Source organism: Condylostylus longicornis, unplaced genomic scaffold (assembly GCF_029603195.1).
Source record: "Condylostylus longicornis isolate FDR11 unplaced genomic scaffold, ASM2960319v2 ptg000113l, whole genome shotgun sequence".
NCBI classification, from domain to species: Eukaryota; Metazoa; Arthropoda; class Insecta; order Diptera; family Dolichopodidae; genus Condylostylus; species Condylostylus longicornis.
In genome coordinates, this window is record NW_026578081.1 from 762,905 (window position 1) to 789,881 (window position 26,977).

The 26,977-nt window shown below is 23.6% G+C and overlaps 1 protein-coding gene across 4 annotated transcripts in view; it reads left to right on the forward strand.

The window, feature by feature from the left end:
• The window catches only part of LOC129614576 (LIM and SH3 domain protein Lasp), a 65,887-nt gene that overhangs the window by 12,077 nt on the left and 26,833 nt on the right, over window positions 1–26,977 (forward strand). For all 4 annotated transcript variants that reach the window (XM_055529270.1, XM_055529269.1, XM_055529271.1 and 1 more), the window contains exon 2: window positions 25,215–25,309. In XM_055529270.1, coding sequence (XP_055385245.1) covers window positions 25,215–25,309 — 95 coding nt within the window. The remainder of the gene's footprint in view (window positions 1–25,214; window positions 25,310–26,977) is intronic.

Genomic DNA, 26,977 nt, shown 5'->3' on the forward strand with positions numbered 1-26,977 from the left:
GTTTGAAAGTGGTCTAAGTCCACTTTTTGAAAAGACTAAGTTAATGGTAATTATGATGAGCTATAAACACCTTATCTCCACAGTTACAATCACAATTTGAATGGAGTTCTATTAAAAAATAAAAAAAAAAAAACAAATTTTGTTATTATGGCCAATATTTTTAAATTGATTTAAACGCAACCCTTAAATATTTCAAAAATATTTCAAATTTGATATTTAAATATCAAAAAAAAAAAAAACAGCTCAGTTATTACTTGTCATTCAAGAAATGCAGAATATGTTCAGTTATGTGCTAATTATACATTAACTTTTTTTATATTATGAAATATTTATGCCCAATATGATAGAAAGTTATTAACTGTATAGGTATAAAAACTCAAATTGTACGGGTGAATGTGATTTTAGTGAATTCCCAAGAAAAAAGCCGATTTCGATTTTTGCTTTTTATACTTATAAAAGAATAAATAGCTTTTTATATCAGCAAATTATCACATAATTATTTTAAACTTAAATATTATTTCAGCTTACCCTAAGTAAGTAATAAAAAAATTATCTTTCTAAATTGTGTATAATTGTATTTGACCACGTATTTAATTGTGATTATTTATTTGCCCACTTTATATATAATTATTTAACTAAGTGCTTATTATGGCGTGTACTTAATTTATATATCAAGTAAATTTTAAATAACATCCTAAATAAAATATAATGACGTGTAATGTTTAAATTAAAATTAAAATTTCTTTAAAAATTATAAAAATTTTAATATTTATTGTGAATTCAATCGGTTCTATACATCCATTAATTTCTTTTACTTACCTAGTTTTTTTCTACTTAAATTGCTGTGATTTGTAATGAAACGTATTATAGCTTATGCTTATATACGAGTACATTGTAAAAGATAATTTGATTTACTTAATAATTTCCAAGAAAATTTAAGAATTTGTCACTTATAAAATGAACTTATCTAATCGCATGTTTGCTTGCGAATCGCAGTATTTTATTTGAAAAAAATAATGTTTTATTTTCATTTGAAAAGCGCAAACCTTTAGTATCTAACTATAAGTTCTTTTATCATAAGATAAGTAAATGCTTACTTAATTATTTTCATAAAAAATAAGACAACACGCGAGTTTAAATTTCTATATACTGTAATGTTATAGTACAATTAAATCTTGTTTAAACCGTTTGTTGTAATAAAATTTTACAAAACTTTTATACACACACGCGCATACGTATACGTACGTATTTAACCACAAAAATGTGTCAATAATCAAGGCCAATCTTATTTAATTTAGTATTAACAATATGTAATATCGTTGAAAGATATTCAATTACGATATATAATCGTAAATGTTGTTAATCGTCTCAAATTATAATTTTAAAGTAAAAACTTATCAATAAAAATGGTTTTTACGAAATAGATAATTAAAAATTTACACATTTTTGATATTATTTTGAGAAAAGAAAAATAACATCAAAGAAAATTAACATCAATTAGAAATTCTAAAAATAAATCAACAAAAATTCAATTATTCCAAAAATTGAAAAAAAAAAGAAGAAAAAATAGAGTTGATCGTGTCAACTCTGTGATACCTTTACGAATTTGTTACCCTGTATGCGAGTAAATATACCATAGCTGACTATAGAACAGACTATAACCTTAAGTTACCGTATTGTGATATTAATTTAATTAAAATTTTAGTACTGTGTTTTCAATATTTTCTAAGATATCGCCAAACTGCTGTTGTATGGGAGATACCAAAAGGAGTCAAGAAATTTCAACAATTTTTATCGCACAAAAAAATCGTAATATTACACTTGTTTTCACGTAGTTTCTATATTATTAGGAACGGACGGACGGACAGACAGAGGTAAGTCAACTCAAAATTCAACGCTGATCAAAAACATAAGCTTGAGTCTATATATCAGTCCATTATTTCTTAGCATTACAAACGCTAATGCAAATTTAGTATACCCTTCGACCATACGGGTATAAAAATACAGTTGATGTAATGGAATTTTTTTTTTAGTTAATTATTTTAAAATCACTCATCAAAGAGAATTTTACAAGCTTTGATTTTAATTTCATAAAAATTTAATTAATTTTAAATTAGGTTAAGAAAAATTTGATAAAAGAAATATTTGTTTTCTATAGTAATGAGTAATGACTATAAGAAATTTTTCTTTGGAGATGAAGAAAGAAACTTTGTCCAATAGATTTCAAAAAAATTTTAAGAAATATGCAATATTTTTAAAACTATTAAATTTCATTTTAATGGCAATGAATTATATTTAGTGAAAATTGAGTGATTGAGCTTGAACGGCAATACCCAAAAATATTTTTGGAAAATATTTCACTTGCTTTTCTAAAAAAAAATTTTTTTTAATGGGAGGAAAAATTATGATCAAACAAGAAATTTTTATTTTTTTTAAATTAAGTACATAAAATGAAAATGTTTTTCTTTTTAATTTTCTAAGACTTTATACTTAGTAATTAAAAAGTTGACATTGAAAATATTAATTTAATTGAAATTAATTGATGATTCATAATTTAAAAATTTATTATTAATTGCTGGGTTTCATTAAAATTATTAATTTTTTTCAATAAATTTCATATTTTAAATATTTTAACTACAGCTGGCGTAAAACGATTGTTGAAATTTTATTAAGTTAATTAAGTAATTAAAAATAAATATAAATCATTAAAATTAATTATTTTATAAGATTTTATGGAACTAGCAAAATTTGATATTTAATGACTCAAATCCAAAAGTGTTAATATTATTAGTCAAATAACACAAATATTACCATCAAAAAATTTTACCTAATTATTTTATTAATTAACTAACAATTTGAAAAGTTTGGTAAAATGTAGAATAAAAATAATAATTAATTTAATTAAAAAATCTGGTTTATATACGTGTACATATATTAAATGGCTCACTTCTAAACTGGTACTTGTTATTGTTGTTAGAGCCGAAAAACCTCGTTTTCAATACGAATAATAGGGGTCTTGTGTAGGAAACATGAAAATCATGTAATTGCTATGTATATATCATATGCACTTATCTGTTAATTTCCAGAATTTAAAAGAGAAAATAAAACACCGACTTATGATTTGTTATTGAAATCTCTACTAATTTTGACAAACGTCAAAAAAATTTCTAATTCTGACTTAGGGTGTTCAAGTATTCTGTATATACTATTCTTTTTATATGTGCGTAGATAGTTTTTAAATTGAATGTATTTATTGAATGATGGGTCAAAATTTTTTTTATATATATAGCAGTACTGATTGTTAAATTTCTTAAAATGAGGAGAAAAGCTTATTTTTCTTATAGGTGTGAATTTTGATTTGAGTCATTTCGCTCAAAGTCGTAAAATTTCGGCTCAAAGAACGAATTTAAGTGAGAGATTACTAATTATTTAATTTTAACGTACAAAAAAAAGGAATGTGCTGAGGTAACTGTTAGAAAATTTAAATACGATATTCCAGCATCACCGTATAATATGAGTAGTAATTAATATTAAATTTAAAATTAAAAAACAAAAAATTAAATTTTTAATATAAGTAACTGTTATATAATTAGCTTTTATGAAAGAAACAAAAATTAAATTACAAATTATTATGGCAACAAAAAAAAAAAACAAAAATTTCTCATATCAAAAATCTTAAAACTAAAAAATTTGTAATTTCTACGTTGTCAGTAATTTATTCATTCTATTGACCAAAAATGAATCGCAAAGGTCTTAAAAAATATTTTAACATTTAATTTTTGTATATAATTTTGATTTGCTTTCAAAGTCATCAAAATTACACGTTATTTTTACCTTTATTTTTTTATATACTGCAAGTTCGAATTATAAATGAAAAGAAAAGTTTTCGTTTTGGTGTATAAATAGAAAAAGGTATAAAAATAACCGCTGTCTGTATAATAATAAAAATGTATAATGAATGAGAACAGTTGTAAACAATTGAAAAAAGAAAAAACTTAAGAAAAAAAAAATTGTAACTACTTATAAGACATTGTAGAATCTTTATTTTTTACCAAAATGAGATGTAAACCTAAATTACCTGTAATAAAATATTTAATGGTTAAAAGGGGGGCTTCCATCATACCATTCACCTTTAATGTAATTTTGTTTTTCTTTTTAGCTTTTTTTGGAAGTTAGTGTTATTTTTTTTTTATTTTGAAAAGATTAATTCCGAAGTATAAAAGAAAACTAAAAAAAAATTAAGTATTTGAAATTAATATAAAAATTCTAACGGTTTAATGTCACTATCAAGTTTTTCTTGTTCTCTTTCTTCTTCTTTATATGATTATGTATAACAATTTTTAAATTAACAATTCAGGTCAATGTGCATTCCTAAGACGTGGTTTTAACATAGCAATATAATTAAAATAAAAGAAATTTTAGTACCTATGTACCTATACTGTAGGCAACTTAATTGTGGTGTCAAAATTTTTTTTGTCAGTTTTTAAGCCCTAGACTGGAACTGAACTGTTGTTATTTGTAATATTTATTCAGTCTTACATAATAATTAAAAATTACTGTTTGAATAGTGAGGCTTTTAAAAATTAAAAAAAAAATTTACATGAGGTGGAATATTTAAAGCTTTCTATTTGAATAAACCTCACTATTTTGTCTGTGTAGTTTTGTTTTTATTTAGTTTCATATATGGATCTGTTGCTTCATCAAAATTGTAATAACTTAAATTTCGCTAATTTTGACAATAACGTTTTAAATTTTTTGCAATTTTTTTTTTTAATTGGAAAGAAAAAAAAAGTATTAAGTTACCATGGGACAGAATTAAGATACCAAAGATTCAACACTAGATTTAAATAATGTTATACCTATTTAATAAAAAAAATATCAATATGTACATGTGCAACTTCATTGATTCAAAAAGGTGAAAATATGTGTAGAATGTCAAATTAATTCATTCGCTCTTTTTAATAGAAAAATAAAACATTTTCTCTTAATTTAGGAAAAAAAAATAACATTTGACTTTATTAAAATTTGTTAATTTTTACATTTAATGTAAGTAGCACACTATATTTTTTGAGTTAAGTTTTTTGGTTAATGGCTTGTTGGTTGTCATGGGGTGGTGGTGGCAAAACGGCACATTTGTACTAATTGGGGTGCGGGGGACCTGCTGCACTCGTCATATTCACCAACTTAAGTACCAATCAAGAGTTACATCGGATTTTGTTTTCGAAATTTAAAAAAAAGTTAAAAATAGAATACAAGAACTTTAAAGAATATTTAGAATGCCATATTGTATTAGGCGTATCACACCTATATTGAATATTGATGTTTTTAATATTCCAATTCCGTTCCAAAATTTCGGAATTGATTTTATTCTAAAAATTATAAAATTTAAGGAATTTCTCATCATTGCCGCCAACGAGAGTATGAATGAAAATTTTAATTTTTTATAAGCAAATGAAATTTTTTTTGGCCTTGTCTAAAAGACACCCTGTATAATGCGGGTATATATATGTATATTTGTTTAAATGTAAATGTGGTTCTAACCACAAAAATTTATTTAATTACATACATACTTACGTAAAAATGAAACTTTTTATATTTTCCATAAAACATTTAAGAATTTTCCTTAAAAGGAAGTTGTTTAATTTGCGAGTAACTCTTGAGAATTCTACAATATTAAAAATTCTATAAATAATTTTTTTTTCTCTAATTTTTTTTTATATTATGTACACTTTAAATAAAAAAATAAATTTGCAGCAAAAATTATGAGTAATTCAAATAAAAACTACACAATGACAATAACATAATAATGAGAATAAAATAAAAAGGTCAGGGTTAACAACCTTGATTTATTAAATATTTAAAATTTAGTGACAAAAGCGCAAAAAGAAAAAAAAAATCAAAAATAAACAAATTTTTTTTTTTTTTTTGAAAATGTTAAATGCTTTAGGCATATTTCGTATTGCAGTGTAACTGCTTGCTTATATGTGAAAAAAAAAAAAATAACAGAACGTGCTTTTGAAAAAATTTTTAATTTTTTTTTTTTATATTTTCTTCATGAAAAGCGATTTTTCATTTATACTTTTTCTTTTTTGTTTTTTTTTTAATAAAGAACCATTTTAAGTAAACATTTGCTTTTTTTTTGTATTAATAAATCTCAAAAAAAATTTATTATACTTATATACAAAATGTATATAATTATGTACATAAGCAGTTAGATGTTTCAAAAGTGAATATTGTTGTCGTTAGTAGCTGAGTTTTTATTAGTTTTAAATAACTACCATACCACACCAATCTAACTTTTATGCTCATAACATTAACAGTAACATTCTTATATAAAGAAAATTAATTTCTATTGCTGAATAGGCAGAAAACTTTTCTCTATTTTAATATTTACTTAAATATTTTCATTTTATATTTTTAATCGTTTTTTATCTTTTTAATAAATCATTTTTTATATTTTATTTATTCATTTTTCCTTCATATAATATTTTTCTTTAATTATTAGCACTTTTTCTTTTGAAAAAATAGTACTTATTTATCTGCCCGTCCGTCAATCCTCCACCCCTTAAAACCCTCAAAATAACAATTTTCAACTATTTTTTGCAGCGAAAACATTATTTAAATTCTGCAAAAGCAGAAATCTACCACGGTATACCGTATTTGAACTTTACAAAAAAAAATTACCATTAAAATTTACTGTTATCTAAAATCCATTTATAATTTTGTCATACCGTTTTTCTTCTACATCTCAGGTTGTAGGAGTCTGAAATTTAAGTAGCTCTAATATATTCATAAATAGTTCATTTCGTCAGAAGAAAATTTTTTTTCCACCTCAATTCCAAATTTTCACCTATCCAAATTTGTAAAAATTGAATTTTTGACACCTTATATTGCCGAAACTGCAAACTTTTCCAATTTTCTATAAATGCAGAAAGTTGACCGTAAATGTCATGCCATTAAAAAAAATAAATATTTTTCTTAACTCGAGTAATTAACCCTTAAATTCGAACATTATGTTAACGCCTTTTTAAATATATTTTTGTTTTATGGCTCATCCTAAATGTATGCAATCTTTGAAATATATTCGTATATGAATGAAACTAATTTTAATAACACAGTACGCCGATTGTTTTTAAAACCAGTATTTTCACTTAATGAAGTGGAAAAGTGCTATATTACAAAACATTGGTTTGACGCAACTTTATTTTATTATACTAAAAATGGAACCTCATTTCACTATTTTAATTACATAAGTAGTAAGTATTTGATAATTTTTTATGTTTTTCTAACATTTTGACTTTTTTAATATTCTAGACTTAAAAAAAAGCTTAATACTTATAAGTAAATGCTTTACTTTTGTAATATAAAAATTAATTCTTTAAAATGAGAAAAATGGGAGAAAAAAAATTAAGTATAAGAGTTGTTATAGAATAGGCGTAGATTTCTAAAGATTTTCTATTTAACTATTTGTGTGTACTTAAAATGACATCTAATTTATTATTGCATAAGTAGCTATAGTTCTGCTTCTATAATCGTATACGTTATTATGCATTTGATGGGTAAATAAATAACGTCTAGAATCCGTAATAGAATTCTCTTTTTATATTGTATGCTTTATATAATAAGTATTCATTTAGAGTATTTAAGGGAGTAAAAAGGAAAAAGAAAATTTATAATTGAAAATGCCGATTAGAATACCGGAAAAAAAAAAGTTCTGTAAATTCATTTTAAATTCAAATGTTTACTTATTTTATTCTTACCTTTATTGAGTAGGCTGCATGAAAATTTTCTTTTGTTGGAGAAATTTTAAATATATCTTTCATAAAATTTGTATTCCGTTTAACTTATTTTTTTTTTTTGTATTTTGTAGAATCGGAAGTTTCCGAATATATATACATATAATATAGTACTCATTTAGAAATAAATGTATATTTAATTGCGAAATTTACATTTTACAACAATATTTTCTTAGACCTACGCTATACGGTATATAACGTATATAACGGAGTTAATTTTGGCTTTATCAAAATTTGAATGGGAAAACGCCTTATTTAAGAAAAAAATTAAATATTTTGCAGTTAATATAGAAAAAACCCACAGAGATCATATGACCAGCAGTTTTACTGGTGGTCAGCAGTTTTACTGGTTTTGGATTTTTTGCAACTTATTGTAAAATTTTTAGAATGTCGGATTTAGGGTTTTTTCATAAGCTCTCAATTGAATATTATTTTTGATAGGGTTTTTAACGAAAATTAGTGCCAATGAATTTTTTTTTTTGAATTTAATTTTAAAGATTTAGATGAAATTATGCAAAGCCATACGTGTACATATATGTACTTGTACATTGGACGTATACTTGATAATAGCAATTACAAACAATTTTAAATGCATCTAATTTGGTTAGAAATGTTTTCTTTTTAGTGTTGTGTATGGAAATTTTTACTGGAATTATTAAGAGGCAACTTCTACATTAAATATTTTAATTGACAAATTATAACAGACTTATTTTAAAATAAATCTTGTTCTTTCTAAAAAAAAAAAACTCACTTATTTCAAATTTTTTCTTTTACTAAATCAATATAGATGGCGTACATTACAGTTACAGTTTTATTTTATTTTATTACCGGCCGCATCGGCATTTATCGAGTGGGAACGTTCTTTTCCATAGTAGGGAAGCGTAAATAAACTATTTTTAGAGAGGTGTCGGTCTTTCGGTCTGTTAGTTTGTCGGTCTGTCTGTCAGGCCTTGGGAACAGGACTTTTTAGCGGACCAATATTAAATTATTGCCCATAAAAAGAGAAATAATGAACCAATTTCCTTAAAATTTAATATTTAAATTTGGAGAGTTGAAACAATGAACATATCAATTTTTTGGAACGACCAGGGCTCGGAAATCGAACTGGAGGCCAAATTTACATTTAATATCATATCTATGGAATGGATATCTTGAAATTTGATATTGGAGCTTTGGTTGTTACCGAAACTAACTAGCGAACTTTTTAGGGGATTCGGATGGCACAAAGCGAAACTCTACGAAGACCCTAATTTATATTTTTCTGGGAATATTAACTAGAAGCTTACTAACGCCCAAAAATTTAAAAAGAAGTGTTCAAAAGAAATTTTTATAGTCTTCTGTAACACTTTCACTTAACTAAACAATACACATCGCGGTCGATTATGTGCTGACCACATCAGATTTTTACTTATGCATTTCATCATGGTGCTTATAAGTATTTTGTTAAAAATTTCACTGAAACAATAAAGCGTCAGTATTCTGAGCTATTTCTTATTTTTTTTTTTTCTTAAATTCAAATACTTTCTTCAATTGAAATGCTTAATATATAATATAAAGTACATAACATTTATATGAACAGAATGCAAGTATAGAAGACGAATAGAACCAATTTCATTTTGTGAATTTTCTAAATGAAAAAGAAAATATTTTTGTTTCACGCTCAAAATAGAAAGAAAAACAAAGAGAAAATTTCATTTCATTGCAATTTTAACAAAGCGCAATAGAGAAAGAATATTTAAGTAAGACTGTTGTATTTTGCTTTGTTTTTTTTCCTTTATTATTTCTTGCAACTTACAAAAGATATTATGTTTATTCATACGGAAGAAGTCCGCTCCAGCCCTAATATAGAATGTGAGACTAAGGAGAAAATCTTGTATTCTTCCAGATCTAATTTTCTAGATTTCATTTTCTATTTTAGTTTTTCTTTTCGCTTTATTTTTTCTTTTATCATTTCTTATTTTTTGTTTGTATATATATATATATATGTATATATATATATATAAATATGTATGTGCTATGTTGGTATTATTTTGTCATATTAATCGTTTGTACCATATGGGATTCATTCATTCACGTAAAATTGGATGCATTGTTGCTGCTTATTGTTCATTTTGTTTATTTATTTATTTGTTTATTGGGTTTAACTGACACACTTTTTTTTTTGATTCTCTTATTATTTACTATATATGCTTTATGTACTCACATCTTCTACATACTTATATCTTGTTAGTTCTACATGCATTTTATGTATATACTCGTATGTAGGATTATAGAAATTCTCTGAAAAAAAGAAGAAAACATTTATAAAGCTTGAATTATATTTATTGTATTTCCCAAGAATCTCTATATAAGATGAATTTCTAGGGGGATCAAAGAATTGAGGAAGTTATAAAGCACTTAAAAAATTTTTTTTTTTATTTTTAGATATGACAAAACCAAATCGGCAGACAAAACTGAATTTCTTTTCTTTTCTAATCTTGCTTGTTATTTCTTTTTCCTTTTTTTTCTATTTTTCAATATTTACTATTAGTTGCTGTTGTCGCTACTTATGTTACTATTACAAAAAGCAAAACTGGCTGGAAAATTTAAGAATTTGTTGAAAAAAAAAAAATTATTTTTTTTCTTCAATAGAAGAAAATTTTTCATTTTCTGTTGTTGTTGTTGTTTAAACATGTTCAAAGATCTGAAAAAAAAAAACCAATTTATATTTCTTTATTAATTTAATTTTTAATATTGAGATTATAAATACTTATTGTTACAGTATCTTTGTAACACATGGGTGTGTGTGTATATGTAAATTAATATATTCATAATAAAAGTTTACAATCTATATCATTGGAATAGGTTCATTGTACAAGTTATGCACTACTTAAGTGCATATACACAATATTTAATAATTAAATTTCCAATGCATAATGCAAAAATTCAATTTTTTGATAATATTTTTGTCATAAGATTTAAATTTAATTTTACAAAGATTTATCAACTTCTTTTTTAAATTAGTTTTTAATAGTTTGATTTTTGTATACTTATATCATTCAAAAACATTCAATAATATGAAATTAGTATTGATTTGACCTAATAAAAATGTATAATAAGATTTGAATCAAATTAAGAAAATTCCTGATTGAACAATAATTTGAATTGAAAGGATTGATTAAAAAAGAGAAATAGTTTGTAATTATTACACATGTGCATATTATATAAGCACATTATTTTCAAAGTGGTCGGAACAAATTGGGCCAACCGTCGGAAAACTCTTGTGGGTTAGAAACAAATATGTACTATGTGAGTATAAGTATGGACCACTCGAATCGCTTACATTACCTACTTACAAGAACCTTAAAAAAAATTTTTCAAATTTTAATAGTTGCAATCGAATTTTTTTCTTTTTTGGAAAAACAGATTGGTGGACGGTATTTCGAAATTAAATGGGCTGCATTTTGCCGACGGTTGAATTAGGTTATTTGAAATTAAACTATAGAGAAATTAAGCACCATTTAGATGTGTTTTGCGGACAATGCAAAATAAAATTGTTCCAGAACATTGCATAACGTTTGTAATATAGTTGTCGCTGTTTATTCGTTCCTGGATTTTTGAAGTTTATTTTAATATTTAATTTCACAACTAGCTAATTATTTTTTTTCTAACAAGTAATACTTCTCAGTTTTTTGGTTGTTTAAAATAACTTAAGCTAATTTAACGTTATCATACGAAAATTTCGAAATTTCTTTATGTTTTAGCTTTATTTTTCGTCAACAATTACTTTCAAGATATTATTTTCATTTTTGCTCTGGAGCAACATTGCACTACACTGAAACATTAAAAATTTTTTTCAAAAAGAAAACCGGAACCGAAAAATTAGTTGTGAGTTCTGAATAGTGTTTTCTTTTCGTTTCACAACAGTACTTACCAACTTTAAATTATAACATATATATATATATATATATATATATATATATATATAAAAATATTGTCTATAAATGACACACATATTCAAATGCAATAAATTATTTTTAATTTTTTTTTGTTTTATTATTGTTTTTTTTTTCCGTAGAGTGATAATTGCTTTTACAAAAATTGAAAACAAATGGGGAGGATGTTACCATCACATTTATTCTTTAACAAAATTATAATTTTTATATGGAATAAATTTGAGGAAAGGAGAGAAGAAGCGGGTGATAGGCAATAAATAAATATAAACGTGTATGTGTATGTATATCGTGTACGCATATTCAATAATAGAAATTGAAAATCTAAACGCAATAAACATCCTATCTTCAAATACAATCTTCCTCTATTTATTCTGATTCTTGCATCAAAATTTTCTTATTATCTTATCTTATAAAATATGTTCCAATTTTTTTTTTTTTTGTTCCATTGAAATTGTTGTCATGATAATAATTTTATATTATTACATATTTTGATGATGGTGGGATCTTCAATATATTTAATTATATACATACATATATATGTATGTATAAGTATAATTAAATTAATATCTTGAACTCAAGAACTTAAGTATTTTGTCTTTTTGAAATGCGGCTATGGGTGGTGATATGACGGTGACTGTATGCGGTGACAATGATATTTATATGAATATTATTCAAAGAATGTTCTCATTTTTTTTTTTGGTAGATCAAAAATTTTTTTTTTATTTTTTGTTACCGACAATTTGTTTAGTAAATTTTTTGTTGACATTTCAATAAAAAATGATCTTCTAAAGTTGCAAAGACTTAATTTTGAATAATAATTTTTGGTTTTAATTATATGTTTCTATCTAAATATGAGATTAAGTTGAACAAAAATATTGTCGTAATTGAACAGACAACGGAGTAAAAACAGCAATAAAAAATTATTTTTTTTTTTTCATTTCTAGGCGTTCAGATTATAGTTTTAATTATTGTTAATCTAAAATTCTACATTTATTTAGATAATCTCTATATTAAATCTAATATTATGAAGAACGTATTCTATATATAGAGAAAATATAAGATAGGAAATATGTGGCATTGCAAATATGTGTCGGCTCGGATGTTTGCTTTGTTTTTTTTATATATTTAATTATTTATTAATAAAAAAATGAATCATTATAATTTAGTTCGAAACAAAGACAACTTGGTTTTGAAGTGAGAGGAGGTTGGGAATTATAATTTAATTTTAAAATATTTCAATCCTTTGTAATCTTATTATTCTTATATTAGCTTAAAATGATTAGTAAGCAAATATACTCTGCTATTGTAATCTTGTTCGTGTATATTTATGTACATTCCTTATGTATATGGTAATGATCTTGTAAATATTTAGGGAGAAATGCAGAAAATACTTTTTAAAGGAATTGTAATTGAAGTTATAAAATGAAGAAATATTTGAAATATTTTGAAACAAAAAATATCTTTAAAAATAAAATTAAATAAATATTTTGCATTTTGTGTGGGCATCACGGTACAGAATATTGATGATGATTTGTTAATTTAATAATAAATTTATACTTAATTTATACAATATGCTTTCATTTTCCTTTTATGAATTTTATTTTTTATTATTTGAATATTTGTAGAAAGTGGAAATAAATAAATAAAAATTTGAATAAAAATAGTAAAATGATGGCATAAGTGGACATAAATATGATATAAATATTTACATATTATGCAACAATGAGTATATGAATGAAAAATATATGTGCTTACTCACTAACGAAACTTCTGCATATTGTTGAATTGCTATAGAATTTATAGTAATTGATCAGTACGACATGCCCTGTTAAAATTTCATATTTATTGCATATTACGAGTATTATAATTTTTTTTTTAGAATTTGAGATAAAAAATTTTTTTATGAATAACAGTATTGTTTCTTTTACCATATGGCAGCAAGAGAGTCTGAGTTGAAACACCGTAGTTATATACTGCGAATAAATTAAAGTCAAATTTTAAATTTAATTTTAAAAAGACATTATAGATTTTTATAAGTTCTTTTATCTTTATTTTCGAACAACATTGTTTCTTGTTTAAATTTAACAAGATAATATTTAATTTTAATAAAATAAGCTCAAAATTATTTTTAGCGGAAGTTTGATCCTTTTTTTGTATATATATCCATAAAAAAAAAATTGTAGTTAGATCAGTTTTTTGCGAAAGTGAAAAATTTGTAAGTGTAGGTATTTAATATGAGGGGAGAAGTAAAACACAGTCAGAAGAATAAAGTAGAGAGAAGGAAAAAAATTGTAAAGTGATTTCGACTTATAGTAGGTTCTCACTTTTACTGATCAATGTTTGGCAATAAGGTAAATTTGTAAAGATTTCGAATAAATGTAAATCAAGCAAACTTGCCAAAAATTGTGCAAAATTTTGAAGATATCCGGTGTACTTGTATTTAAAAGAGTTTCTTATTTAACATAGATTAAAATAAATAACGTTCGAATTTTCAATAACATTGAGAATTTCCAAACCCGTGTTTAGTCATTTTTGATAGAAGTTGCCGCAAGAATATTTAGGTTATAACGACGGCTTACATTTACTTCAAATGTCATAAGAAATATAATCAAATGTCAATTCAGCAAACATTATGATATTATGTTTAAAGTAGAACTTATTTAAAATTGTTTTTGTTGTAATTATCCGTTATCACTAATACTATAATGTACACATGTAAACAATTTGCCAATTTTTCATTACAACAAATTTTATTTCAATGACATTTAAATTTACTGTCAAATTAAATGTCATTTTCAAAAATGTTCTGTTCGTGATCAGACATTTTTGAAAATTAAAGTTTGAAAATTATTTAATTTATTTAACCTAGAAATAAAAAAAATTATATAATTGTGGTGAACATTAAATTCATTTTGTTTGAGTTCACCCACAATAAATGTTGCAAAGATTTTTAATTTAATAACAAAGCAAGAATAACCATACATATATATATAAATGTAAGTGTATACATACATATATAATTATAATTACGAAAAAAATTGAATAGTATAAAATAAGAATAAATAAAATAAAAAAATTTTAAAATTGAAATTCAAGACCTCATATCAAGTTCAATTTAAAATAAAATTATAATGAAGTAAAAAATTGATTTCAATGAGTTCTGATAAACCCCATCATTGATAATTTTAAACACAATTTTAACAGAGCGTGAAACATAATTTTACAAATTTCAAAAAAAAACAAAACAAAAAGAAAGCAAAACATACATTTTTTTTCTTTTATAAAACAGAAACCGAACGAAAAATCATTCGATAAGGGTGTGGTATAAAAAATATTGATACACATATTAATTTATGCACATACTGTACGTACATATGTATATGTATGTTATGTATATATATGTACGTTCAATTTTTATACGTATCTACTATCTATACACTTACATTTGTATGTAAAAATAATTGATAAAAATTTCAAGCACATTGTCCACACTGATTTGAAATATTCGGAGCTTGCTATCGCGTATTTTTTGTTTCAAAGTACCTATTATATATAAATAAAATAATTAGTTATAATGGTAGGAATTGGCCCCTAATTGATTTCTGGTTTAAATTTTATACAGAATATGCAAATTTTTGTTCTCTTTTTTCGTTTAAGTACTCCTTTCAATCTTTCTCTTTCATATTTATCAGTATCAACTAGATACGATCCTTAATTGTTGATGTATAAAAAATCAAATGAATTTTAAAATTCCATGTGTACTTATATGGAACGCAATCTGTCACTTTGATCTTAATAGATAAATAGATAAAAAAAATAACAAAATAAAAAAAAAAGAAGAATAAAAGACAAAATTGTAAAATGTTTATTCATTCATTATTTTTGTTTCATACTCAATTGTTTTCATATTCTGACATTTTAAATATAACAATTTATTACTGGGTTATTACGAAAAACATAAACAGGAAGATAATGAAAATATTTGAGTTTTTTGAAAATAAAGTCGGAAAATATGCAAAATTTTTCACACGGGGAATTGAAAATCACAAGGAGAAGAAAAATCTAATTTCACATGAAATGACTTTGAAATAATTACCTAATTTGCCGAAACAATGAAATTATGGGTTTTTTGGATTCAAATGGTTCTCATTAAATCAATTTCTGTAAGTGAATTTGAATAGTTTCAAATACCATAATACATATTCGAATGTATTTCGATAATATTCGAATAACACTATGACATTCAAATTTACTAGAAGAAGTCCAAGTCTTCTAAAATCTTCACACGTATAAGATTGAAATGGGAATATGAAAGATTTTTCAAAAGCGAATGATTGTGTAGAAATTTGAAACAGCCGGTTTTTCCAAAAAAAAATAATAATAATACTTAAGTAATTTCAATCATATACTTGCGATTGTTGCTCGTTTTTGTTACTTACCTATTTAGCTGTTCATTTATCCGTTTAGTAGCGAATGTATTATACTTATATATATATAGATATCCATGTATATACATACATTTTTATGCATCTAGTTAAATACTTTTACACACAATATATATTTTTACATGGAATTTTTGATTTATGTCATTAAAATTTAGATTGCTACTAGTTGCTTGTATTATTATTATTTTAAACATACTTATACTCTATAAGTATATGTTATTCTTTAATTGAGGTCAATACACCCTTAATTGTATAGATTTATGTAAATCACTGCTTTAAGGATAATCTTATATTTACATATTTTTTATTAGTTTTATATACAATTCTTTTGATTTTGTGAAATCATGTGATCTACGGGACGATTTCGAGGAAAAGTTTTGAGTGTTTTTCAACTTGAGTAGGATTTTTGTTAAATTTCTAAGATTAAACGGGATTTATACAAATTATGATTTATAATTCCAGTAGAATTAGCTAAAAGTTGTTGATAATGTTCGGGATACTTATATTAAAAATTTAGAGGGATTCAAATTTAAAAAAAAAGAAAGTTCGTGTTTTGCCTTGGCTTCACATACATAATATGTAATCTTTAGGTTCCGTGTTTCTGATTGGGATATAAAAATTTTTCCAAAATTTCAATATTATACTTTGTTTTTTAAAAGAACAATAATTTTTCATAAATGCTTCTTTCATATAGCATATTTATATAGCTCAGTACTATAGCAAAATTTAGCAAACGAATATGTTGATGGCAAATGTGCGGAAAACATTATATTGGTTATTCAAGTTCATAAATATATTGGCGCCTCAGTTGTTCTTTTCGACATAATTTTGAAGATCTCAAAAAAACAGTTAACTACTTAAGTACGTCAGAAAAAGTTTTATGATTTATAGCAATCAAATAATTTATTCCAATAATTAAAATTAGTGTTAATTCCCAAACTTTTAGAACCTTTATTACAAATTTCATTTTCTTAAGCTTGATCACATTTGAATTAGGATTACCCTCAAGATAATATACAAAGACTACTTTTTTTTATATCTTTAAAATTTATTTTACGCTTAAAAAGTGGCATTTTATTTTTCTAAAATCAAAAAAGAGAGAGAAAAAAAAAATTGAAGAAAAAAAAAGTGAAAAGTCTCAATCAGATTCATTCATATGATACAAACAGAGATTTATTGCGATTTTAAACACATTTATACTTACAAATTAATTTCACTTCATACTAGTACGTACATATTTGTATAATAATAATAAACTTACACATACCTATAAATTCTGCTTCCCATATATAAATATATACAATGCACTTATACGTACGAGTATATAGATATTGTAAATAAGTTATGAAAATGTACAAGTTTATATAAATTATATATGTATGAGTGTATGTAATATTTAAGTATAATGAGCAAATACATATAAATTTAGGTACGGTTGATTGAAAATTTAAGAGCCGGCGTTTAATATTGTATAGAAAAAAAAAATGATTCAAATAAAAGAAAAACAACGACCCCGCATTATAAAAATGTGGAAAAACTTACATACTTCATTACACAATAAACATACTAATTACAGGGTACGCATTTATATACGTACACGTGCACTTACATATATTTTTTCATTTAGACTCTATATACTGTGGAGACATATTTGTACATAGCTATATAAAACATAAATGTCCATATGTACACACGTTTATGTAAATAATGAATGACAATTATTGTGGAGATTTTTTGATAGACATCCGCTTTATTTATATTTTATTTTCATTTACTAAACTAAATATTAAAATATATGTACGTTTATGTACAAGTATGAATGTATACGAGTATATTTATATTTTTACATTTGTTATATTTTCAGACATCTACTTAACTTTGATTTATTTTAATTATTTTTGAATTAAATAAAAAACATTATAAAAGGAAATTGTTTATGCAGAAAATTTTTCTACTCAATAAATAAATGAAGATTAGATGATGTTTTCAGTTAAAGTTACTATGACATTAATATAGCTCCTATGTTGTCGTATACAAACAATCTAATAATGTTGTTTTAATGTAAAATGTGAATTTTATATGCATATCTGTAAATAGATATTGTAAAATTATTGTTATAAAGCTGCAACAGCTTTAGTAAATGATTCTAATATTTTTATAATGCAAATTAAATTTTATATTGTAAGGTTGTCGATCTTTAGAATTTTTTTGAGATTAGTTTGCGATATTGTACACTTATATGTATATCAGAATTATTTTCTATTTAGAAAAATGATTTAAATTATTTTTTAGCTTATTTTCCATGAAAATACTTCTTTTATTTTTGCATTTTCTAATTGACCCCAAAAAATATGCAATGTTGTGACATTTTTCAAAAAGTAAATAATGGTTTAAACTCCCTCATAAGGCGGACATAATTCGATTACAATTATACATTTTTTCTGTCTTCCTAAAAGTATGCAATATTTGTTTTATAATGTTAAATTTTATTCTGTTCTTTCTTACGTATTTATAGAAAATTTTAATAAAATTTTTCATAAAAGAAATTATGTATACATTATTTGCAAGAATTCATTTATTTAACAATAACTATTAGAAATTTTAAAACGACAAATTTAATTGTTTAATTATTTTTGTTCATATTGTATAACAATAACATACTTTCTATGACATAACAATTTTCAAGAGAAAAAAATGTACACAATTATAATTTTTATTATGTTCCCATAACTAGTGGCATTCATTTCTAAGTATGTATATATGTGCTATATATTTAAAGTACATATTATAATATGTAATTATTTACTACATAATTAATATATTACAAATATTACTAGTGCTTATAAGTATTTGAATAAGTATAAGTATACGTGAATGTGTTATTGGCATTGTTTGTTAAAGAAAATGTTTACTGGATCGACGCAAGCAAAATTTTTACAATATTTTTTTTTTAATTTCTTATATGTTGTCATTAAGATTGTGTTAAAAAGTTAATATTCATGCAATATGACTGTTAGATATCACACTGTTTTAGAAGCAAATATAAAAAAAAATCAAAATTGCTACATAATTTATATTTAATCAAAATGGTAAATAAATGTGTTTAACTTTATTTAATGAAATGTGCCCCATAAAAGTATAATCAACTTTTCCACATTAAATGTACACATGATTGTTAATATGAAATTGTGTAGATTTATATGTACATATGTGAACATACGTATATATTATGTAAACAAAATTAATTTCAAAATCATCGTTTTAATTTATTTATCAATAAAAAAATTTGAAATATGTGATAAATTTCTATTATTTAACAGGGGTAATTTTGCATATTTTTCAAAAATAAATATTTGGCAGCTAAGAGAATTTCATATGAAAATATTCCTTGATATAGGAAAAATTTTATTTTTGCATAATTTGTAAACATTCTTTTGGGGGAAAAATTACGGTAATTTCCCATTTTAGATTGAAATTTTAAATATTAATGTATGTAATATTTGAAAAATTAACTATAATGTTTGCTTTATAGTTTTGGTTAAGATGTATGTATTAGTATTTATGACATTAAAAATTTACTTGGAATATAAAATTATTAGTTAAATTCCTTGCATTTTATCTGCATCTGCTGTATTTTCCGCTTCTATTTAATTAGCAAATAAAAATTGGGAATATTTCTCATATAATTTTATTGTATAATATTTTAGAAAATCCATTTAAACGCGGGCTAAATTAATTTTTCGAATATTTTTGTTTTTAAATTTACGAACTTAAGTAGGATAGGGAAAGAACTGTATTTTAGGGAATTTACTTTATTTTATGTTATAAATTATATTTTATGATCCCAAAGCAACTACGATTGATAATTGTATGATGCAACATTTAAGGCATTAGATTAGAACTAAATTGAAATATAAATTAATGCCGCCATAGTATGAGTTTCTAACTCCAAAACACCATAATTTTCGAATTTTGCTTTTCTCTATAGTCTTGTATTATAAGTAAGTACCAAAATTTATACAGTTTGGTTTGCGAATTTTCCCTTTCAAATTGAAAAAATTTGATAATTTTTCGTCATTTGTACAGAAAAAATTAAATCATTTGTAACAATAACTAGTATTACACTTATTGAATTTTAAATTAAGTATTTACGTGCTATTTATCGTATGTTAAAAAATTTTTTATTATATAAGTTTAAAACTATACGTTCAGTTTTAACTGACATTAATGAATACCAGATGTAAGCATTCAATACACATGTACAAAATTCATAATCAATTTTCTTTTGATCCAAATATTTAAAATATTAAATTAATTTTTCGAACATCTTGTTCTTTTTTATTAAAATTTTCGAAATTTATAACATTTAATTTGATTGAAATTATAAAAATATAGACTGTGTATATATCAAATAAGTATAACATTATTATACCATATATATGTATGTATATATAAAATAACCTTATGGTAAAATTAAGGTAAAAGTAAAAATCAAAAATAAAATAATCTTATATTATTAAAATGATTAACAAGTTAAATCGATTATCATACCATATATATTACAAAATTAAATTAATTTTTGTGTAGGTCCCATCATTAATGAACAACTCATCCTACTTACCTATCAAAACCATCTACCTACCTATCTATATCCAATATCCATACTATGTATCTTTTTAATTCATGACCAAAAAATAAAAATTTTTTTTTTTCGAAAGAAATTTTAAGAGTATCAATCAATAAATGTACAAAACTTTTACGTATTTTACGTAGATTTTGTAAAAAAAGAAAAAAATTTAATGTAAATATGGTGTTATATCGTAACAAACCATTTATAAATAATTGGGATTCACTTAGGCGCTAAAATGTGAAAGTGAAACATTTTTCATTTTTTCTTTACATAAAACAAAATATATACTACATACTTATACTCACACGTTTACAAAAAAAAAAGTAAGTGGGTAATAAAAACATGGGTATAAAAGAAAAAAAAAAAGTTTATTTTGATAGAGTGATTTTCAACTAACATGTCTCCATAATATTATTACAAAAACGCAACCATGTACCATTTATACATATATGTACAATAGTAGCTACCACATGTACTTATACTTGCTCATAGATTTTGCACCCCTGAAAGATGATTATTATACATAGTGAATAGTAAATATTGAATTTTTTGCTATTTGATTCTTCAGCTTTTATTTTTGATTTTTCAAGGTTGTTTTATTGCAGTTGTCCATGGAATGTGTTCAAAATGATTTCACTGTATGTTTTATTAATCAAATTATTAAAAATCAGTGATCAAATAATTCGATATTTTAGACTAGTCCATCAGTCATCAAAAATTTCGTAATTCTCCTAAGCATCTATATGATTTTCTATATGATTGACGGGAAATTTGTTGTATATATTGATTATTGTACGGTCATGGTTTTGGAAAACAATGTTTAATTGGTGATATTTTGACTAAGAAGTATATCAATGTAAAAATAACTTTTTGATTTTTTTTGATGGATCACTCAATACGTACTTGGAGCTTGGTAATTGCGTAAGATTATGAAGTAAATTATGACTACTGACTTATCGGATTCTAATAAAATTTACATACCGATTTGCGGCTTTTCCATATTTTGCTTTCAATCTAAAAACTAAATGTTTAAAATACTAGAAATTATGACTTGGCTTACTCTGTAACTTCTTATACTTACACTTCCAAATAATATTAAATTTAAATAATGGTGTTCCTTTTCAAATGTTAGCCAATACTAAAATGTAATCTAAAATTTCGTTAAATCAAATTAGTTATTATCGATTGCATAACAAGTACTGGAGTTATGCAACTTTTCAAAAAATGAGGTGATCATATAAGCTTTCAATTGGCTTGGCAAAAATTTAAACTTTGCATTTCAAAAATTTAAATTGTTCAACTTTTTGCAATTTGGAATCAAATTCCGGAGCTATCAGCTCTAGATTTGTATATTTTAGAAATATTTTAAAAAAAGTTCATTTTATTGTATGATTTTGCAAATATTTTAGGGGTGCGATTTATATAACAAAGATGCATGTAGCGTATTAGTTTTCAATAAAATGACAAAACACAGTCTGTTTTGTGTCTATGTCCACTATTACATTTCTTACAGTTATTATTTTTTTTTCTGTTTCTTTAATATAATATTATGTAATGTTATAATATATAATATAACGCTTATTGTTTTTATGATATTGTGCTGTGATTGGTGAGTATTGCGTGCTCATGTTAATTCACATTTTGAGTAATATTTAGTGTAACTTTTTGTTTAAAAAGTTGTTACTTATTTGAAAATGCTGTACGCGATTAAAATATAAGTAAAGGTAAATTAATTTTTTTTGGTTTTTCCATTTTTAAAATTTCTTCATAACGCTTGTCTTCATACATTTTTGCCGTTGAATATTTTTGATTTTTTTTTATGTCAAATTAAACATCTTTTTTTGATATTAGTTGCTTAAAAGTGAAGTAAATATTTTGTTAAGTAAGTGTATGCGCGTATTTTGAATTTAAATATTAAGACAATTATTACACTTATTATGCGTTGTGTCAGTGTGTGTACATACTTACGTTTGTATATTTCAAATGTTAGATTTTTATTTGCGAATAATAATCTAGCCACCACAATGAGAATACTTTTTAAATTTTGACAATATTTAGTTAGTATGCAATTAAAACAAAAACGCTTTGTCACCATAGATGAGCTTTACTTTATTACTCAAAGCAAACTGTAATTTGGTGAGATTTATGGTGAAATGGCGCGTCCAATTTTATGTTTATGTTTCAAAAGAAGAAGAACGTATTTAAAAGTGAGTAGAAATGCAGTAGACCTCTGCAGTAGAAATAAGTCGAAGCTAGTTGAAAGTTTTATCACCCAATATTATTTATTAATAGGTATTGTAAATTTAAATCACTCCAACTTATATAATATGAAGATCCAATGATTATAATCATTTAGTCTTCGTTGAATAATTGAAATATTCTTAGATTATACGAAATTTTTTATAGTTATACAAAACTAAATGTCTCACATTTTTGGATTACTTATACCTTCACGTTAACCTTGATTACAGATTATCCATATTTAAAATAAATTACGTTTTAAAGAAAATAAATGAATTCCAAAAATCTAATTAAAAAATCATTGAGTATATTCTTATACGTATAACAAAATTAAAAGCTTAATTTGTAAATTGAATTAAGTATCAAATTTGTACATACTTGCATATCTATATATACGCATTATATAAAAAGAAATTTAAGAAGTACTTAAGTAAAATTAAAAAAAAATGACTAACCTATACTGATGTCACTCTTGTATTTCTTCTAAAATTCTTATTATAGAATTTTTGTTTACGTGATTATAATATAAAAAAGAAATTACTGTTCGACTCTAAATTCAATTAAGTAAACATTATGTATGTTAATGATATTTTCGTATTTACACAGTTTACATTTTGTTGATTTTTTTATTATTATTAATAATTTTATTATAAGGGCTTTGACTCTTAGCTTTACTCAGTACTTATGTTATTCACACATATTATTCTGTTACTCATATTATTCCGGTACAAGGTTCCGGTAGGCGCTTTAGAATAATTCTACATATATGCGGTCGTTATTCGGTGTGTCATTGTGAAAGTCTATACAAAATCTCTACAACTTTTGTTCGGCAACTTTGCTGAAATTGAGGTTTTTTTTTTAAATTAGACTAATATGGTATCGTTGTAAATATTTTTAAAATTTACCAAAAGGAACAAAATATATATTAACTTATTGCATACATTTAGGGGAACAACAATAAAGGAATACTTCAGAAAATACTAATACGTACTTTTATTTGTATTGTATTGCTTAACTTATTCATTTCTACTTACAATTTGGTATTACATATATACATAAGTTACATACACGATCGAAAATTGCTATTTCCTCATTTTAGAGAATTATAAGTTTCAGTTAGATGAGAGAGTGCTTTTACTCTTGGTTAATGTTTATTAAATCATTGTTTTTCCAATATTTATTAAAATTGTTTACAAAAGTGGAATAATTACTTTATTTTATTAATTTATGACAAATCAGTTTGAAAAAGCAATTGTGGATCGTTATTATTGCCTATATTTATTTGCAAATGAGACACTTCGTCTTACTTAATGTAATTTTTCGAAAAAAATAGCACTTGGAACCTAATGGCAGTTCCTAGTTAGATGAAGCAAATAAAACAGCCTTCTTCAAAATTTTAATCAATGTGTAATGAGATTTATTTTTCCCCTCATGTGGCAATCAAGCCATACGCAGTTATACGTCTCGAGAAAATATTCTACTTACGTCTCGAGAAAACTACTTTTACCGAACAAAATTTTAATTAGGTCGCAAATATTATATAATTACGTATATTTTTAATTATTTATAAATTCAAAAAATTTGCAATTCTTTCAAAAAAAAAAAAAAAATTCAATTCATACCTACAATATTTTTTCTTTCATATCTCTTTATTAATAAAATTACATATTGGTGTCTAAAATTTATTTCAACTTTGAATACCTAATTTAAACTTTGCATAATTTTTAAATAATAATATTGTATATAAATAAATGAGTGTATGTATTTGTATATAAGTAACAAGATATAAAAAATAAATGAAATAATAATAAGATAACACAAAAATTAAATCTGTAATGAAATAATTAAATATTTACTCCGGAAACTATGACACCTCTGCATTTCAATACAAAAAAAAAAAAGAATTATGTTCATGCGTTTGATTTACATACAAACTCACATTTTGTTTTTCTTTTTTGTTGTTGAAAGAAAGCTTGAGAAGTAAAACTATTTTGTTTTTGTTTTTTATTATACTTGTAGGCATTGTGTACCTGTAAATGAACTATGCGAATGTTTTAATAATATTTAAATAAATAAATTTCCACCTAAAATTAAATGAACAAAAAACAAAAATTATTATTATTATTTTCATTAAAAAAAATTTTTTGTCTTGTTTTTCTATTTTCAGACATGGCATAAAACGTGTTTTAAATGCCACGAATGTGGAATGACATTAAACATGAAAACATACAAAGGATTTAATAAACTTCCATATTGTGAGGCGTAAGTGTTTTTTTTTTTATTCAACTTTTGTCTTATTTTTTTTGATTTATTTTATTAAACTACATTTTTTTTTAAATAAAAAAAAAAAATTTACAAATTACAAACTCTTTGAAATATTTTAGGTAAAAAAAAATATTGGAATTTTTTAAAACTTAAAAGAAATAATTTTGTTATTGTTTTCTAATTTTGACGAATTGTAATGGAAAAGTCTTTAACTTGAATTTCAAATTTGTTACGAGCACTTGTTTTCTCTATAGAGATTTTCATAAACGCAATACTGCATTACAATTACTGCAAGGCGCAACACTACAAATACATAACGTAAAGACTATGCAATATATTTTTGACTATTTCTAAAAAAACCTGATTTTGAGACTACTTTGAAAATATAGGAGCTTTAATATCCTTACATGGATTTGTTTTCCAAAAATATGTAGAATGTATTTCCTTTACAATATTTCTAAAAAATCTTCATCTTCTACTTTAAGATAAAATATTTTGACAATTGAACAAATTTTGAACGAAAAATGAGAATTTGAATAAATATGTTTTATAAGGAAAAAAATTCAAAATTTGAAATCAAAATGGCCTGATAATGGATTTTATTGTTGGAAATGCTTTAATTTTGGAAATATTTAAAGGGAACAGTTCTATTTTGGAAGCAAATTGCGTTTTACCTTAATCATAAAGATGGAATGATTTTTATAAAGGAAAGTAAGATTTTCGAAAAATTAGGGCTTCTGAAACCTGAGTTCTTGTGGAGTACATTTTATAGAGAAATATTAGAAAATATTATTATCAAATTGTAATTATATTAATTTTTTTAAAAAGTAAAATAATTCATTTTAAATAAGCAAGAGTGTATCTTCCATTAAAATCTTCCATGAATCTGCTTTAGAATCATAAGACATTTTAAACTTATGGATCACACTATGTAATAATTTTATTTAACACTAAGTTTTTTAAGCGCCCATTTTTTTCTACTATTTTATTAATCAAACTAGATTATTTTGCTGAGATAGATAAATAGAGAGATAAAATATAGATATTTACGTATTTACATATAGATATGTATGTATATGTCATCTATGCTTATATATAAAAATATTAAATGAATTCAACCTCAGTCTATATACTCTATAGTCTATTGTTATTATTCGTATAATCTTATACATACACATATAATGTTAGAAATATGCGAAAATTTTGAATATTTAATGAATTTTTACGCTTTTAGAAAAAAAAAATAAACAAAAAAAATTTAAATATTTGTAAAAAAAAAAAAATATTAAAAATTATATAGAGTAGAGTCGTAGAGTAATAATAATAATCGTTATTTATTGACTTTCTCAAAAATTATTTATTTTGGTTGTTTTCTTTCATTTTCTATATTTCAAAAATTTTTAACCTTTCTGTTTTTTTTTTTCATAACTCTCATATCGAATAAATTAATCAAAGAAAAGTATAAAAGAAAAAAATATTTCTCTCTGATTTGACTTGGTATTGTCACCCAAAAAAAAATGATATTTTTTTACTCATTTTGTTTCTTTTCCTATATTGTCATTAACTATAAGCTATTTAAAAAGTATTTACTAAAAGAGTATTACCATTGAATAGACATAATGCTATTAAAAAAATTCCAATTCAATTTACTCATGGGTGTATACA